This window comes from Epinephelus lanceolatus, chromosome 3 (genome assembly GCF_041903045.1).
Source record: "Epinephelus lanceolatus isolate andai-2023 chromosome 3, ASM4190304v1, whole genome shotgun sequence".
NCBI classification, from domain to species: domain Eukaryota; kingdom Metazoa; phylum Chordata; class Actinopteri; order Perciformes; family Serranidae; genus Epinephelus; species Epinephelus lanceolatus.
Window position 1 is genome coordinate 36693261 of NC_135736.1, and position 15179 is coordinate 36708439.

General features: G+C 41.4%; 1 protein-coding gene across 2 annotated transcripts; it reads right to left on the bottom strand.

Moving 5' to 3' along the window:
• Nucleotides 1-667: 667 nt before the first annotated feature.
• asb5b (ankyrin repeat and SOCS box containing 5b) lies at nucleotides 668-12444 on the bottom strand. 2 transcript variants are annotated; one of them, XM_033624866.2, is made up of 7 exons: nucleotides 12142-12444; nucleotides 7377-7456; nucleotides 5833-5940; nucleotides 5507-5660; nucleotides 3144-3278; nucleotides 2210-2401; nucleotides 668-2105 (listed from the first exon to the last, which is right to left on the bottom strand). In XM_033624866.2, the coding sequence occupies exons 1-7, from the start codon at nucleotides 12422-12424 to the stop codon at nucleotides 1978-1980; spliced, it is 1080 nt and encodes a 359-aa protein (XP_033480757.2). In that variant the 5' UTR covers nucleotides 12425-12444; the 3' UTR covers nucleotides 668-1977. The 2 variants fall into 2 exon arrangements, with proteins under 2 accessions (XP_033480757.2, XP_033480758.1); XM_033624867.2 differs by lacking the exon at nucleotides 12142-12444 and adding an exon at nucleotides 8371-8539.
• Between the last annotated feature and the right edge of the window lie 2735 nt (nucleotides 12445-15179).

Below are 15179 nucleotides of genomic sequence, written 5' to 3' on the forward strand. Positions count from 1 at the left end.
CACCCACCCACTGACCATATTGGCCCCATGCCAATTGCCCACATGGGTGCGTTATCCAAGTGGGCCCCAGATAAGATGCCCATTTGGACCTATACCTTCTTGGTACCCAGATACCACTAGCATAACTCATGTGGGGCCAACTTGGGTAAACACACCCATGTGGGCAACTGGCATGGGGCCAATATGAAATCCGCACAGTCCCATTGGGGACCCATTTGTCAGCCCATTTACTACCCACATGAGCCATTCAAACAAATGTTGGCTGGGGAGTTGGATCATAGGTGTGTACAGGTAATTTTAAGAACACCCTCAGACCTCACGTCACCTTTCCTTAGACAAAAGATGTCAGGAAATACACTGCCAAGCACCACAGCAGCACAAATAAGTTGTACTTCTCAGACTCTGTGACTTGGACTGAGAATCTTCCTAGACTGGTTTCTAAATGTGTTGAAGTCTGCAGCCAACCACAAGTGATTACTCACATAATGAAACCCTTGAGAAATGACCTTTTGATAATGTTGACTCAATATGCAAACAGTGTAATGACAGAGATGGAGATGCATTCAGCTCAACAGTCTCCTGGCCCCTTATACTGTTTTGACAAACTGATACTGTAACCCTTGTGTGTGCTCACTGCAGTGATGGGTGAGACTAATACACAGCTCAGTGAGGTCACATCATGGATCATTTATTGGTATTTACATATACATAGACACGTGAAGTCCAGCACTTGCCGAAGGAAAATAAATTCCAATATGTACAAAATGATGTATTGTGCGTTACCAACATAAAGAGCTAAAATTAATTCACAGTTGATCAGCTGTCATTATCAGTCAGACAATAATCTGTCAGGGAAAATTTAAAGGTCCAGTGTGTAGGATTAAGGGGGATATATTGGCAAAAATAAAATACAATATGTATGTTTTTTTAAGCATATAATCCCCTGACAATAAGAATTGATGTGTTTTCGTTACCTTAAAATGAGCCTCATCCATGGAGTCCAACATGTTGCACCGCCATGTTTCTACAGTATCCCAGCTTTAGATAGGGCCATTTGCATTTTTGCATTGGCTACTGTAGTTAACAGCCCCTCCATGACAAGCAGCATCAGGAATTTTTCAATGTTAAACTGCCCTTTTTTTTGGTGTGTTTTTACTATGATAAATCACCGGGTGCATTTGTTTTGGAGAGGAAGAGACCTCTACAGATAATTCAGTTCCCAGTAAACCCCTCCTCAACATCTGGATCTTAAGTTAGACAAAAAAGGTTTAAATCATCTGTTCTGCTTGTTTTGGAGAGAAAGAGACCTCCACAGATAATTCAGCCCACAATAAAAACCTCCTGAATGTCTGGATCAGATAAAAGGTTAGCATACATTAAGTTATCAGAGAAAAAAGGTGAGCACACATTAGGAGGGGCTGGGCTAGAGGCTGGTCTCCGACGTGCCAAACATCATGGGAGAAACACACGAAACAGCTCTATTGAGTGTTCTTAGTGGTTTAAATCTCCGTGTCCATTTGTTTTGGAGAGGAGGAGACCTATGCGGATAATTTGGGTCCCACTAAAAACCTCCTGAACAATGAACACTGAAGGAATTCTAACCGGGAGAAGTTTCAGCAGCTTGCAATCTGCAATCCACACCACCAGGTGGCACTAAATCCCCCTAAATCTTTCACTCTGTTCCTTTAAGTCCTAGTAAGTAGACATTTGAAATGAACAGAGATTGTCTCAATTACGGCAACACAAAGGCAACACTATGTAGCAGAGCACAGTGTGCAGCAGAGTAAATCTTAAGTGTTTTTTGATGTGATGACACTGTAGAAGCCAAACTCAACCATACAGTTTAAAACATTGTGATATGTTATTTTAAAATGTGGTTAACAAGGGACTTGGCACATCCAAATTTAAAATGTCAAAGAAATGGCATCTGAATTGTAGCTGCTTTTCCCTGTCATTCTGCGTGTGTGCATCATCATCCTATGTGTACTCCAGATACTGAGTGAGCAGCGAGGGAAGAGGAAGGAGAGGCAGCAGCGTCAGTCTGGATCGACCAATCAGATTCCTGATCTGGAGACGACACAGCTGGCGGAGACTCCTAGGAGAAACTAGAGAGAGATAGAGACAGAGTGATTTCCTGTAACTGTTGTGATACAGCTCAGCTTGAATTTCAAGTGGGTCCACGCATCAGTGCTGAGAGTCACTGCAGTACCTTCAAATGTCAGCAGCAGCTGTTGTGTTTTTCCACCAGCAGGCGCTACCTCCACAGGCCGCTGATTGTTACTGTCTCTGACGTTGACATCCGCTCCATAGTCCAGTAACACTGACACCTGATCAGCATTGTCCTGTCTGACAGCGGCATGCAGAGGGCTGTCACCTCCTCTGCCTACATTAACATTCGCTCCTGGAGGAGACAAGGACAAAGGAGAGGAGAGAAGGTGTTACATGTTAAATTTTGTCATAGTGCAGGTAGAATAGAGGTGAACAAGGATTTGAAGTAGAATTTGACCCTTTATTAGAGTTCAGATAATTTCTCAAGACAGATTCTGCAATCTACATTGTAGAAAGAATTTTTTTTTTTTTTTTTTTTTTAACCAATGGATTTCCAGATTGGAGTTTAGATGAATATAAGCAAACATAACGTCTTCACATAGGAACAGCCTACAGTGGTGGATCACAACCTGAGGGTCCCAAAACATCCTGAGGGCTCACAGGTTGATTAAGAAATGTTTTTGTCATCTAACTTTTTAGCATTTTTCTTGTTTAACATTTCATAACATTCACTCCTTCAAACCTCTATTAATCCTTCAACAGACAACCTCAGAAGGGAATAATGGCCACAGTAAGGTGATGAAGAGAGATAAATAAACAACAGTTGCATTAGGCAATACTTGCACCAAAACATTCCCTTTAAAGTGAACGGGTTTCTAGCACTGCAGACTGAAGATCACTGCTCACTCTGCAGGATTAATTTCGCAAAGCTTTGAGCACACTGGCTAAAGCTGCTCATTTTCTGGACCAGAAATACCCCCACACACAAAACAATCATAGAAAACTGTGGTACGCCTGCTCCAATACAAGAGGTAACACAGATACAGGTGTGCTACAAGTTTAAATAAAAGGAAATTGTAGTAAATAAGACTCACCTCTGTGTAGCAGAATCTTGGAGCAGGCTGTGTGCTGGTTTAAACAGCTCATGTAGAGAGGAGAGCCCAAGTGGGACACCTCATAGTCTGGATCTGCTCCATGAGACAGCAGGGACTCGACACACTGACTATTACCTGCACACACACACAATGATGAAACATTCACAAACGTTGTGCTGAAGTAAAATGTTTGAATTGAGTTACTGAGTTAAAGTTATTGAGTTAAGTTCTAAAGTAGTGCCACTGTGCTCTCTGTTATGAAGCACTAACCAGGACGTGGCCCTACTACTGTAGTTAAACATTACAACTTCATCAAGCGGCAACCTCTGGGGCTGAAAAATGAAGCCATCACAAAAGTGATGAAAACTGCAGCTCCTCTAATGGCCACTTGAGGCTGGCTCCAAGAGTGAGTCAATCCCCATAGTTAAAATGTTCAACTTTACAGCAGAAATAAACATGTTAACAGCCTGGTACAAAAACAGTTTTAGTCTCTGTAGCTAAATTCCACATTCATAGCAACTGTAGGGGAGTGATTTTTTATGAAACTCACCAGTTTAAATGTTATTAAGACTTAAAGGGCCAGTGTGTAAAATGGGTTGAAAACCGTTGGAAACAGTGACATCAGTGGTCAAATTCTAGATTGCAGGGCTCACTCGCTCACCCCTCCCGTCGGGTAAATGACGGTGGCCTCGTAGGGACAAAAAGCCTTGCGCACGAGTTTTTCAGGAGTAGGTCTATCTAGCGACGAGGTGAATGTTTATTTAGAAATCTAAGCTATGTTACGATATTGTAATGAATCCCTCACAAGCAGGAGACCAGAGGAGCATTCGGGAAAAAGGCCCGTTTATTTGAGCTCTCCAGAAACTCCGGTAACACACCACTCCATCTCAAACTCTGACTCCTCTGGCGTAACAGACACACTTCTAACTTTACACACATACTCGTTTACGATACTAAGTGGGGACCCCCCCTCCCCTCTCTGCTCCACCAATCTCCAGCCCACACACTGACTGACAGCGTAGCTGGTAAACGGTGCTCAGCTGTTTATTTAGCCTAGCAATATCTCCGGACTATAGTAGCTGCAATGGACGCCTTTGAACACGATTTTGAAGAGTTTCTTGTAGCGGACACAGACCCAGAGCCATACCTGTTTGAGCCGGAGCATACAGATGAGGAACTCCATGTGTTTGATGCTGAGCGGGTGAGAAGAGAGGCTGAATGCACAGAATGGGATTCGGTGCTACTGCTACCATCGCTGGGGAGATATATCATCAGGAGGAAAAGCGCTGCAGAGAGTGCATCACAAGGAGTGAAGTTGCGTCTTCTTTTCCTCGCAGATGACGGTTCGGGTTCATTCTCTCCTGTTGCGTGGTAAGTGTGGTCCATTCACAAACTTTATAACTAAAAAAACTTTTCACTACTCTCTATCGACGAACTACTAACACTCTGCTGTTTCCTCCTCCTTCTTCCTTTCTTCCGCTGTCTTCGTTGGTTTATTTATACACGCGAAACGCGTTCTCTGGCTGGCTGGATTGTCCACTCGGTCTGCCGTACATACATGGCGGCGCAAGATGGCGATCTCTCTAAAGCAAGGCCCTTGCTATATATATATATAAAAGCATAATTATAAGGCTACGAAAACCAAACAAATTTTATTTTATAGCGATCATACACTTGTATAAACATATTAATGGGTAGAATATTCAGATTCAGATTCAGATTGACAATAAACCATGCCAAATATTACACACTGGCCCTTTAAAGTTATGCATAATTAAGGCAGTGGCTGCTTTGAGTCACAGTTGGATGCCGTCCTTACCACAGTGACAAAGCTGGCTATGTCACCTTGGTGTAACCCCAGATTCACAGAGTATAGGCGTAGCTAGCTGTTGCTATTTCAGTATGTTTTCAGTTCCTTAAAGTTAATCATAAAGTTTTGGTCGCCTAAAAAAGTCTTGTTAAGGGTTTGGTTGTACTAAAAGACCCTATACAGGAGTCAGACATTCAGTTTTACCGTTAAATACATTTTCTTTACTGTTTTTGAGCCTTTCACTAATAAAAATCAGTATTAGCATTAACATTATTAAAATTAACCATAGCTGTAAATGCACAGTGCTAACTGAGCTAGGGTTAGGGTTAGGGCCGCCCTCTCGTCCAAATGTGGTAACTTCTAGCTCCAAAAATCCAAGATGGCGACGGTCAAAATGCCAAACTCAAGGGATAATAACATGGATGTTTAAAGAGAGCTGGATACAGTGTCAGAGGCAGAGCCGTGTTTATTCCTATGACAGCTGCTCATGCACATGAAGCCAACAGCTGTTACTGTCAATAATACACTGCATACAAGGTTCCTGTTTTGTTACCTCTCTTGCAGGCTTCGTGAAGGGCCGAGGGGAAGTGTGTGGGTGTGGTGTGTGTGTGCGCTCCATTCTGCAGCAGCAGCTCCAGACAGCCGACACTCCCAGAGGTGCAACAGTTGTACAGAGGAGTGACACCATCGATGGTCGTGGCATTCACCTGGACACACACAATACAGAACAGTCACTATATCTGCAAACACACATGCGAACACACACTGGTGTATAAATGAAGGTCAGCAGCTGTTGGATGATAGTTATACTGTGTTTTAGGGCGGACACATTGTGAACATATACGTAATAATGGTGGTGATAAGAGGAAGAATACTCACATTAGCTCTGGCGTTTATTAATGCTCTGACACAGGCTACGTGTCCTGACAGGCAGGCTTCATGGAGAGGGGTCACATGATCGATGGTGACAATGTTGGCGTGATATCCCTAAAAAAAAATCAAAGTACACAGCATTATGACTGGAGGTGTTTAGGAAGCACACTGCCTTGTTTCAATCAGTCCGTCTGTTTGACTTGTGTCTGATTTGCACGAATTCGGAGTAAATTATAGTGACTGGAGTGTTGGCTCATTTCCCAGAATCCCAGACTTCTGTCTTCAGGGCATGATTCTCTCTGTCAAACTCTGTGTAATACTGGTTCTTTATGTACACCATTAGCAGTGAGCAAACATAATCTTTGCACAACTTTTCTTCATAGATTATTTTACTAAAACACATTTTTTTGGATCATAATAATACATTTTCCCGAGCAGTAGAAACTGGTGGCTCCTCGCTTGCAGTTTATTGCACACACCAGCTGTACTTTTTATCATTGCTGCATCAGCTGTTGCATTAAAACTCATTTAAAACAGGCTTGTCTTTCTTCACAACCGAGAAAAGCATCTTAGATATAGTTTTCTACAATGTACTCAACACCTTTGGAGAAAAATAACTCGCAGAACTGTGGATCGATTACAGAAAACTTGGGACAAAGCTGAAGACAAGCTGAAATCTACAAAGGGAAAACCCAACATAAAGAGAATTTCCACCAACTTAGTCACATTATTTAGTCTTTGACAGTCAGGAAGGAGTTGGGACATTACAACTGAGTAAATACACCAGAAGACACACTGAAGCAGTGGTCAGTAATTGCTGGAGCTCTGGAGGTAGGCAACCATGCAAATCCCACAAGAATACCAACTGTGTTCTTCTATCAAAACAAATTTGGTTGCCAATTTGCATTGAACAGGCCAAAAAAGGCAGAAAAAGCTCAGAGTTAGGTGAGATCCTGGATGAAGACGCTTAAAGGACTGTATAGCCTACAGAGGGAAATGGAGCTGAGTGAATTTTGTAAAACAAAGCTAACTTAAGGGGAAAAGTTTTATTTACTGCTGTGTCTCCCTGGGGTGAAATGAATGACATCATTGGATGCCGATGTCAATTATAAATAGTGAACATCTTTAAAAACATCTAAGAACAACTAGCAGCAACTGGATCTTAAGATTTCACATTAGACTCTTAACATAACACACACTATACCATTTTATCTGCAGACTATGACCACCTGACTATGACAACTGACACTGCTTCAGACTGGAACAGACTGGTCCAACTTGGTCCCATCAGTTGTCATATCCAAATTGCATTCATCATCGAGGATGCAGCCCAAATGTGTGTCCCTGAATTGTCTCTATGCACTATGTCATTAACATCACTTGTGCTGTTTTTGTCAACATGGAGAATATTCAACACTTGTGTCTTATTGTTTTGATTTATCGATGTGGAGTTTGCATGATTTAAATTGAGATGACAGAAGTCAGCAACAGTTTCTGTACTACAACTGAATAAACCAGGCGCTAAGTGTGTGTGTATGTAAGGATGTTACCTGGGCCAGCAGAGTGCGCAGGGCGAGCAGTCGACCCTGAGAAGCTGCTTCATGGAGAGGGGAGCGATCTGCCCACGACCCTGGACACACATACACGCAGATAAGGAAACAGAATAAACAATTTTGTTACAAGTGTAGCAAAATCTATCTCTTAACAGACACACTATATTTATCATGCTTAATCTCCACTGCCCCAGACAGTACTCTGGTACAAATATCTGACTTTGGTGTCTCCCAGTGGTTGTATGTAGCGTATCTGCATCTTGCCGTCTTCACCTGGGCTGTGGTACAATTAAATAGTGCTAATAATATTTATCTGCCCTTTTTAATTGTTTAATTGCACCATGCACTAGGAGGGCTCTATAATTTTGTTGTCTTGCACAATGATAATGAAGCTCTATCTATCTATCTATCTATCTATCTATCTAAACACTGTGATAGACAGCAAAATATGGTGGGGATCTTCCACTGATTTTTTTTATAGGAACTAGGCGCAGGGAAAAAAATTGATACAGCTCAATACCAGGATATTGCATATTGTATATTACCAAAAAAATAAACTGCTACAGAGCAAGCATCAAATTAAATATATATCCAACTTCTCCTGTCTCATTTAGCAAATATATTTCTCACTCCACCTTTTTGTTGCATAAAATATTGTGATGGGTGAGTGATTTTCATTCACATTAGAGGTGGACTGCAGAGGGCGCCCCAGACGTCATCGGCGTCTGTGTAAGAGACTACCAACCATGGACGACACAGTCCCTGGCTGTTGCTTGATAGCCATCTAAATTACATAAAGATTAATAAATAGGATATGCTAACATTACACAAAATTCTACATGTAGTTTGAATTATTTCTTTCAATCAAATAATCAGGGCTTCAGTGTTGCTCCTTGTGGTTACATTTAGTGCTAGTGAGCTTTATTTAAACTGCTGTGGCATCAGTAAAGTATACACCACATTAACACAGACAGTCTTAGCTACAACATACCCATATCTCCGTCTCCCCACGGCGCAGCCTGCCACCAGTCGATATCAGTCATTTTGAATGAAGTGGAAGTGAATGGACCTCCACACTTCTGCTTGTCCTTATGTAGAGTCTTTCACACTGACAGATCACCTTACTGGCTGCACTGAACACTGACAGCACACTGCAAATACTAATAATAACCTAGCTTACAAGCTAACTGAATGAGCAGCTGTGTAACTGACTGTCTGCTTCAGTCAGAGGCAGAACTAACCTGTATCTGTTTAAACCAGCTAACCCGCAACTCAATCTGCTGTAAACTGCCATGAAAAACATGTTTGAAAGGCTTCTTATTCTCATCTAATCTGCTGAGGCTGTCACAGAGGCAGCAGCCATATTTAGATGGTCTCTGACCTCCTCCTGGTGGTGCACAACAGCAGCCATTTTGGAAAGGTCATAAGCAGCAACAACACAGATGACCTCCCTCTTTGCCTCACACAGTAACTACCTGTCCAAATGTCATCTTCATTTATTCCTCATTTATATATATTCAAAAACAGACATTTCATTAGCTCAGATCCAGTTCAGTCTGGAATAGATGAATTTGCAGGGGGTATATAACAGGAATATTCGCTCCCTGCAGATACTGAATGTGCATCAGAACAAATGGGCAGCACTGCAGCATGCAACTGAATAACAAACACAGCCAGGCTCTGTGCCGTACCCACCCTGCACCTTGTCTCTCACTTCTTATAAATGATTTCAGCATGGCCAGGACATGCAGCTGTAACAGGGTGTCTATGAGCATCAGACACTTAAATGTAATGTAAAGACCTTTTTAGATATTTTAAACCAAATTTAAGAGTAATTTTTTGGACAAATTATATTTTTCTTGCAGATAAAAGTAAGTAGTATATGTGTGGTCCTGTGCAGAGGTAGGTTCTATGTAGGAATATGGTTATTAGAATGAGTTATGTTAATCTACATTTTACAGGCAGGTAAGTATAAGTTAAAAAAAGACACAGTTTGGTTCAGTAGTAGGTTTGAATATTTGTAACATCAGAAATATGGATTTTCATGAAGGACAGCTTTAATTATTTTGGCTAGAAAAAAAGAAAGATAGCTAAATGAAATTGGATTACATTTTGTGGCAATGAAGCCCTCACAAATTCAAGACTATTTAATTACTTTTAAGGCCTAATATTTATAAACTGAATTTAAGATATTTTAGGACTCTTTAAAGACCTGCAGACACCCTGTGTACGTCTTCACAGCAGTGATGGAGGAGAAGTCATGAGCTGTTTAGTACAGCAGAGTGATGGATTGGCTTGATATTGCCCAAAAGTCACATGTAATTCTGTCACTGTTTATTTATTTATTTATTTTTTATTTACTTTATTAATCCCCGAGGGGAAATTCAATTTTTCACTCTGTTGTCAATTACACACAGGTCCAAAAACACACATGCACAAACTGGACCTATACATGCACTAAGTGGAGAGATGTCAGAGTGGGCTGCCCATGACAGGCGCTCCGAGCGGTTGGGGGGTTCGGTGCCTTGCTCAGGGGCACCTCAGCAGTGCCCAGGAGGTGAACTGGCACCTCTCCAGCTACCAGTCCACGCTCCATATTTTGGTCCGGATGGGGACTTGAACAGGCGACCCTCTGGTTCCCAACCCATATTGACTGAGCTACTGCCGCAGCCATCTCTACGACATCAGCTACTACCTTATTGAAGAACTGAACCATCCTGAATCATACTGAAAATGCCTGCATGTTGTTATAATAATATATCATGACTTTATTATTACGTTTTAAGGCAAAACAGACTTTTGTTTTAAATGGCTAAAACATTGTTGTGTCAGGAAGCATTCAATCATAACAGGCAGTAATGTCATTTTGCTCACTCTGTTAATAGCTTGCACACAAATCTCAGGATGTCAAGAAAAGTAGCTTTAAATCTAGATTAACATTGTCTGGTGCTGTTCCGTATATCAAATTTCATTAAACATTAAACTGCAGGAAACTTTGACAGTAATGATAGTGCAGGCAGTTCAGAGCCCCTCTAGCACTCCTGAACACTGGCTGCAGAGAGTGGCTGGACACCAGGGGCGTAAATATAGTCAGTGCAGGCAGTGCGGTTGCACTGGGGCCCATGAAATAGGGGGGCCCATAGAGAGAGAGAGTGGGTCCTCCACCAATGTGTTCAGTGGAGAATGGGTGATTATGAGTGACTGCCAACTTGGACATATGCCTGTGTTCAAAGAATAACTCTCATTAATTTAAAACAGAGCCATTTGCTATATATGCTGTTGTAAAAGACAAAACCATCTTTGTCATGTGGGTTTTTTTTTTTTTGGTTTTTTTTTTTGTAAAATAGTCAGCAGCATCTCTGACAAAATGATATGCTTATCATTAAATTAAATTAATGATTTCTTATTTTCTTCAGTATTCTTGGTCATACAGATATGTGCTAATGACTGTTGGATAAGACGTATGTTAATATTATCTTATGTCATGTGAGGAGATGATGCGTGCACTATAATCTGACGTTCCAGGAGGCTTTCCAACTCTGTCATATAATCTGAACAACACTAAGTACAGTCTCAATCAAACATGATACTCTCCTATGTCAACTGATAGTGCTGCAGATATAGTGCAGAATTTATTTTACTTTTTTTCTAATTCAAGCTCATGTAGATACAAAAAGACAGTGATAATTCAAGGGTAGGACACAGGTTATAGTAGTGATTCCATTTCGCTGCCTCGGTAGTGACCATCCTGAATAGTTAATGAAGGAGTTTAACTACTTTTTATTGTAGCTCAGTTTTTGGTGTATCTTTAACTCAGTCCCAATCTTTAACTTTAACTTTCATCTCTATCTTTGCATCTGCTAACATTTGCTTAACGCTGCTAGATGTTTTCCTGTTGCTTGCTTTGTGTTGGCTAGCCTACTGCCCGCATGCTTCTAATAATATTGTTTAATGCTACTTAATACTGTCCAGTTGCTTCATGTATTTTAAGCTTTTTGCCAGCTGCCAGCCTGCTTTAATGTTGTCATCTGTTGTAGCTGTTTTACCATTAACCTCAATATTTTCTGATGCAACAGGTCAATTTTATTTTAGTTTAACCACAAATTTCCACTTGTCCACTTGTGCAATAATTTTTGATTTTTGTGTTATGATGTTGTCAAAATATTGTATGCTCTCATTAATTTAGCTTAATTATTACTTAATTATCCTATTTATGATTGTTTGTATTTGATCCTTCTTAGTTTTTTTTCTTTGTGAAGCACTTTGGTCAACATTTATTGTTTTTAAATGTGCCCTATTAATAAATCTGACTTGACTTAATTGTATTGTATCTTTCCCTTTTCTTGTTTTTTGTTTAGTATCTTGTCAGGGACTACAGATGAAAACTAGCCTTTTGGTTAATTCTGGCATGTTTATAGCAATTTTCTTTAATATGCATTGTCCCCAGAAGAGCACACTTTTTTTTTTATTTCCAGACTCTTCTTTGTTCCCATTTCTATTTTTTTCTGTCTTCCACCTGTCGTTACTCCACAAATGGAGTCAGGCTGTCAGGAGGTGTAAATAATGGGGACATTAGTGTCAGGCCCCAGCATCAAATGTCCAACATGACCCACAAACCTACAATGTTAAAACATTATTTATGTTTTTAATTCTTTACCAGCCTGTATTTTCTGGGTCTGACCACCGTCTGGAGAAACCCTCCACCTCCACCCAGCAGCGTAAACAACCTGCGCCTTGAACCAAAGAGCAGAAGAGTACCGACCTTGGCTGGTCAAGATGCCCCAGCAAGCCTTCTTCCTCTCCGGGACGTGCTCAGGCAGCGGTCCGGGCTCGGCGCCTCTTTTCCGGGACATCTCCGGAGCTCTGGTCGGTACCTCTGGCATGCTGCCACGGCCGGACCTCACACGCTCACAGCTCAAATAACACTGACTGCAGCAGAGGAGCGCGAGCAACAGAGGAGCGGGGTGAGGCAGGGCTGGGAGCGGGTGGAGGGATGGGATTGGCTGGACGGCTTTGTTTTTGTTGTGCTCGGCGCACATGACCATCTCACATGCGCGCCCACGTGTGGACGAGGGAAACTATTTTTAACCTTGAAGTGGACGACTTGCACACACACACACACACACACACACACACACACACACACTATTAAGCCGTGTGTGCGCGTGCATGCTCTGGCGTAGCGAATGCTAAGCTGTATCTGACAGCCTGGCAGATAAAACCGCACATGGACTCTGATCCTTAGCTCTACATGTCCTTCCATAGGATCATCTCAGTGAATCACATCAAATCTGGCTTCTGATCAGATTACAGTTTATATATGTACCTACATATTCCATGTATACACGCAGTTGCTGCAGATTTGTCGGCTGATGAGAATCTCCCGTTCCACCACATCCCAAAGGTGCTCTATTGGATTGAGATCTGGTGACTGTGGAGGCCATTGGAGTACAGGGAACTCATTGTCATGTTCAAGACACCAGTTTGAGATGAGTTGAGCTTTGTGACATGGTGTGTTATCCTGCTGGAAGTAGCCATCAGACGATGGGTACACTGTGGTCATAAAGGGATGGACACGGTCAGCAACAATACTCAGGTAGGCTGTGGTGTTTAAACCATGCTCAGTTGGTACTAAGGGGCCCAAAGTGTGCCAAGAAAATATCCCCCACACCATTACACCACCACCACCAGCCTGAACCCTTGATACAAGGCAGGATGGATCCATGCTTTCATGTTGTTTACACCAAATTCTGACCCTACCATCTGAATGTGGCAGCAGAAATCCAGACTCATCAGACCAGGCAACGTTTTCCCAGTCTTCTATTGTCCAGTTTTGGTGAGCCCGTGTGAACTGTAGCCTTATTTTCCTGTTGTTAGCTGACAGGAGTGGCACCTGGTGTGGTCTTCTGCTGCTGTAGCCCATCTAAACTCACCCTCTTTGTCTAAAAAAACACCTTGCCAGTGAATGAACAGGTAAAATAATGTGAAACCACACCCACACCTTAGCCAATTACTACTGGAAATGAAAGTGACCGAAAAATGTGTGCAGCCTAAACAAATAATACTGTAAACAATGAGGGTTAAATACACATTCTGGGTCCTACACACTGCTCTTGATGTTCGGCAAAATTTATAGTAAAGGCACCAGGCCATAGACATCACTATGACTCACATTTTAGGTGACGAAATGTTAAAAAAATGTTTAAATTTCTTGTAGGCCTACAGTAGTGTAGGAATCACCTTAGGCCTGACAACAATGATAAAGTTAAAATGTTAAAAAAATAATTGTGATTCAGTTCCATGTAGCTGAATTTTTGGTCAAAGTCACAGGGAGCCATTGAAAAGGGGCGAAAGAGACACGTGTGGCTCAGGAGCCACAGGTTGCCTACCCCTGCTTTAGATAGATAGATGGTAAATGATAATTTTTTTGTCCTGTATTGTTTTTTATTGTCCCTCTCCTAATAATAACACGACAGTAGCAGAGGATTTTTATGTTGACAAAATAAAACACATTTACACCATAAACTGATGCAGAAAAGGAACAAAATGGTGCATTCATCGAATGCAGGAAATTAAGTGGTTTATTGTTAAAAGATTTCTGGTGGAGGACCCCCAAACCTCCATTTCATGTGTGTCCCCTCCAATGTTGAAACGATAACTACACTCTTGGAGAGACACACTCCGCACTTTATTGCAAATTAAATAATGTTACATGCTTTATGGTAGAGGATTGTGTCTGTGTATTAAAACAGTACACTGGATATATTTTCACCCAAAGGAGGAGGCAGATGTCAGTTACAGTATGTAATGATGTAGAGTTAATATAGCATAACAGATGCATGGCCACAGGGGTCTGTGATAAAGGAATAGAATAAACAGATGTTTTCACCCAGATGAGCTGCCAATAGTTATATGAAGAACCTGAGGCTTCAGTGCAGGAGGAGTCTCGTCTTGTATGATATGTTGGCCTACATGAAAGTGCACTGTTGTGGGCAGGAGGGAAGAGACTACATCCTCCCTTACAAAGATACAGTAAAACATAAATATTGGATGTGAACTGGAGCAGTGTGTGACCAGTGAATCTATGCCCCCTTCTGTTATCGGGAGGCCCATTCAAAGACAAAGTATCTGGCATGAAAAGGAAACCATGAGGACAATAGCTGTATTGTTAGTTCGATGCCAGTATGATTACACCTGCATAACCTGGTACAGTGGTGTAACTGAAAGAACAAAAGACAAGCTTCAAAAAGCTCAGAACAAAATAATGAGGGGTCAATCTAAGTCTATGCATATTAGCCCAAAACCATTTTAAGGAGTTGAAGTGGCGCCTTGTTTAAGGTAGAATTCAACATCTAAACCTTATTATGGTCTTTAAGAGTCTATGTCCAAATTATTTAACCAGGCATTCACAGTATGTTTGTGACTCTCGTGGCCTGAATACAAAGGCTAGTGTTTCTGATTGGAAACAACCCAATCTAACGAGCATACAAGCACATTCCTCTGTACAGGGGCTGAGGAGTGGAATAAAATACCAAATGAAATTTAACCTGCCCATTCTCTGAATACTTTAAAAAATGGATGCTGAGTAAGCTTGTAAAGTGAAACATATTTTCCAGGACAGGCCTATGTTTTTGGACTGGTTTCTGAATTTTGAGGGTTTTTCTGCTATCTTTTATGACTGCATAACATTACTCTAACTTTATGTCTTTGTGGTGTATTGGTGTAAAAATGAGATATTAGTAACATATACATGTAATTCACTATTCCTGCCAGGCTACTAGCGTAGCAACAATGTGACTG